The 1,921-nt window shown below is 53.0% G+C and overlaps 1 protein-coding gene across 1 annotated transcript in view; it reads left to right on the forward strand.

The window, feature by feature from the left end:
• LOC109835624 overlaps nt 1,181-1,921 on the forward strand; it is a 7,960-nt gene continuing 7,219 nt past the window's right edge. Inside the window, exons 1-2 of the mRNA XM_020403593.1 lie at nt 1,181-1,265; nt 1,346-1,572. Of these exons, the coding sequence (XP_020259182.1) occupies nt 1,181-1,265; nt 1,346-1,572 (312 nt within the window). The remainder of the gene's footprint in view (nt 1,266-1,345; nt 1,573-1,921) is intronic.

Below are 1,921 nucleotides of genomic sequence, written 5' to 3' on the forward strand. Positions count from 1 at the left end.
TACTTCCAGCGTAAGGAGGAAGTGAAGGAAGCCGTTCAACAATTACTTGCCCTTAGCGCGAAGAGTTCCACTCTTGTGGATCTTGCATCCGGCGAAGTCCGAGCAGCAGTGGAAGAACGCGATCGCCGTCTGAACGAGACCATGTCACTGGAGGCAAGATTGTCAGCAGAGTTGGAGCAGGCCAAGGCTGAGGATGAACAAACGGTCCTCGAGCAACAGAAGGCCGATAACCGCGTTTCTCGCTTGTCTTTGGAGGTAGAGAATCTGAAGCAAGTTATAGCTAAAGCGCAAGCCTCATTGGCCATTCAAGAGAAGGCTCGTGAACAGGCGGCCAAGGAATTGGAAAGCATTGGATCCCGCCGGATACTGACGGCTAATTCCGTTGAGGAAAAGGATCGAGCCCATAGGGAGGTCAAAGAGACCGTCCAAGACTTGGCCTCACGCACTGAGGAAGATCTTCGCCAGGAGATCTTGAGGAGGCTAGAGCTTCGTCATGCTAGGGAGATTCGCGGTTGAAAGCTTTGTAATTTGCCCCTTTTTGTCTTTGATTGCCAGTTGTACTAGGATTTCTTTCTATGAATGAAATTATCCCTTTGTTTTTTGGCTATTATTACTTCTGTGCATGCTCCATTTCTTCTTTATCATGCGTTAGCTAGAGCGTTAGTTGCGAGGGGCGGTCTTCAGCTATCGGCGAATTTCGGCCGTAAGCTTGTCTCCTCTGCGAGCGGATTTCGTCCGCAGGCGGATTTGGAATTGACTCAAATTCCAGAAGGGTAATCAGTTTCGACCTGCGGGAACCTCAACGGTGAATTCGCCATCGAATAGGCTCCACTTTCGGTGGGCCACGTATTGGCTTGTGATTACGTTAGCCGAGAGAACGTGGGCACGTCGCTCCGTATTGAATGCGGCGTAGTGGGGCTCTTGGTCCCTCGCGCCAGATTCGGGCCGTTGTTGAAGATCGTGCTTAAGAAAAACCGTTGGATCCTGGCCGTCCAGGTAAGATCCGATTCGTTCGGCCTTACCCTTCAACTGTGTTAGCCTTGAACAGTCTAATCAAGTATTAAGTAACCGCCTAGAGTTCTTAGGGTATTTAACACCCTTACTCTCTATCAAGAGGACCTACAGCCTTCTCATCATCTTCCTCAGAGTAAACCCAGATCTTCCCTTCCTCATACCCCCGATGGCGCCGAAGGTGAAGAGGGTCGCCTCTAAGAAAAGGAAAGAACCTTCTTCCTCGGGCGCTGCTGAGGCTTCTGCGGCCGAAGGTACTCTTTCGTACTGGCTCTCGCGCGGGTTGAACAAGTATTCTTCCCTTGACTCCTCTCTATGTTGTTGTGTTTTACAGATCGAGGGGAGGTGCCGACTGCCGAGGAGCCTGCGGCCGAGCCTATCTTGATTTCAGATGACGATTCTGAAGGTCGTGCGACCCCCGTCGCTTCAGACCCTGCTCCCGAGCCGGGAGATGAACCCTGCCTTGAGATCCCGCCCATTACGGCGCTCGCTCCGGGCCAAGAACCTGCTCCCTCCGAGTCCTTGTCCTGGCAGGCTCGCATCGAAGAGTTCGAGAGCGCTGTGAGACAGGTGATTTCCCTTGTCGGACTCGGCATGGGCAGTTTTGACAGCTTCAGGCAGTCTCTCTTTGATCGCGTGGCTGATTTGCGGCGATCGGGTGAAAATCGGCTCGCTACCCGTTGCATGCGTGAACTTCGTCTCTTGGAGCCACGCATGATAGGGTTAGAGGCCTTGCTACGGCAAGGTCCGGAAGCCAACATGGAGTCTTGCCTGGCTCATGTTTGATCGCGTGGCTGATTTGCGGCGATCAGGTGAAAATCGGCTCGCTACCCGTTGCATGCGTGAACTTCGTCTCTTGGAGCCACGCATGATAGGGTTAGAGACCTTGCTACGGGAAGGTCCGGAAGCC

Source organism: Asparagus officinalis, chromosome 3 (assembly GCF_001876935.1).
Source record: "Asparagus officinalis chromosome 3, Aspof.V1, whole genome shotgun sequence".
Lineage (NCBI taxonomy): Eukaryota > Viridiplantae > Streptophyta > Magnoliopsida > Asparagales > Asparagaceae > Asparagus > Asparagus officinalis.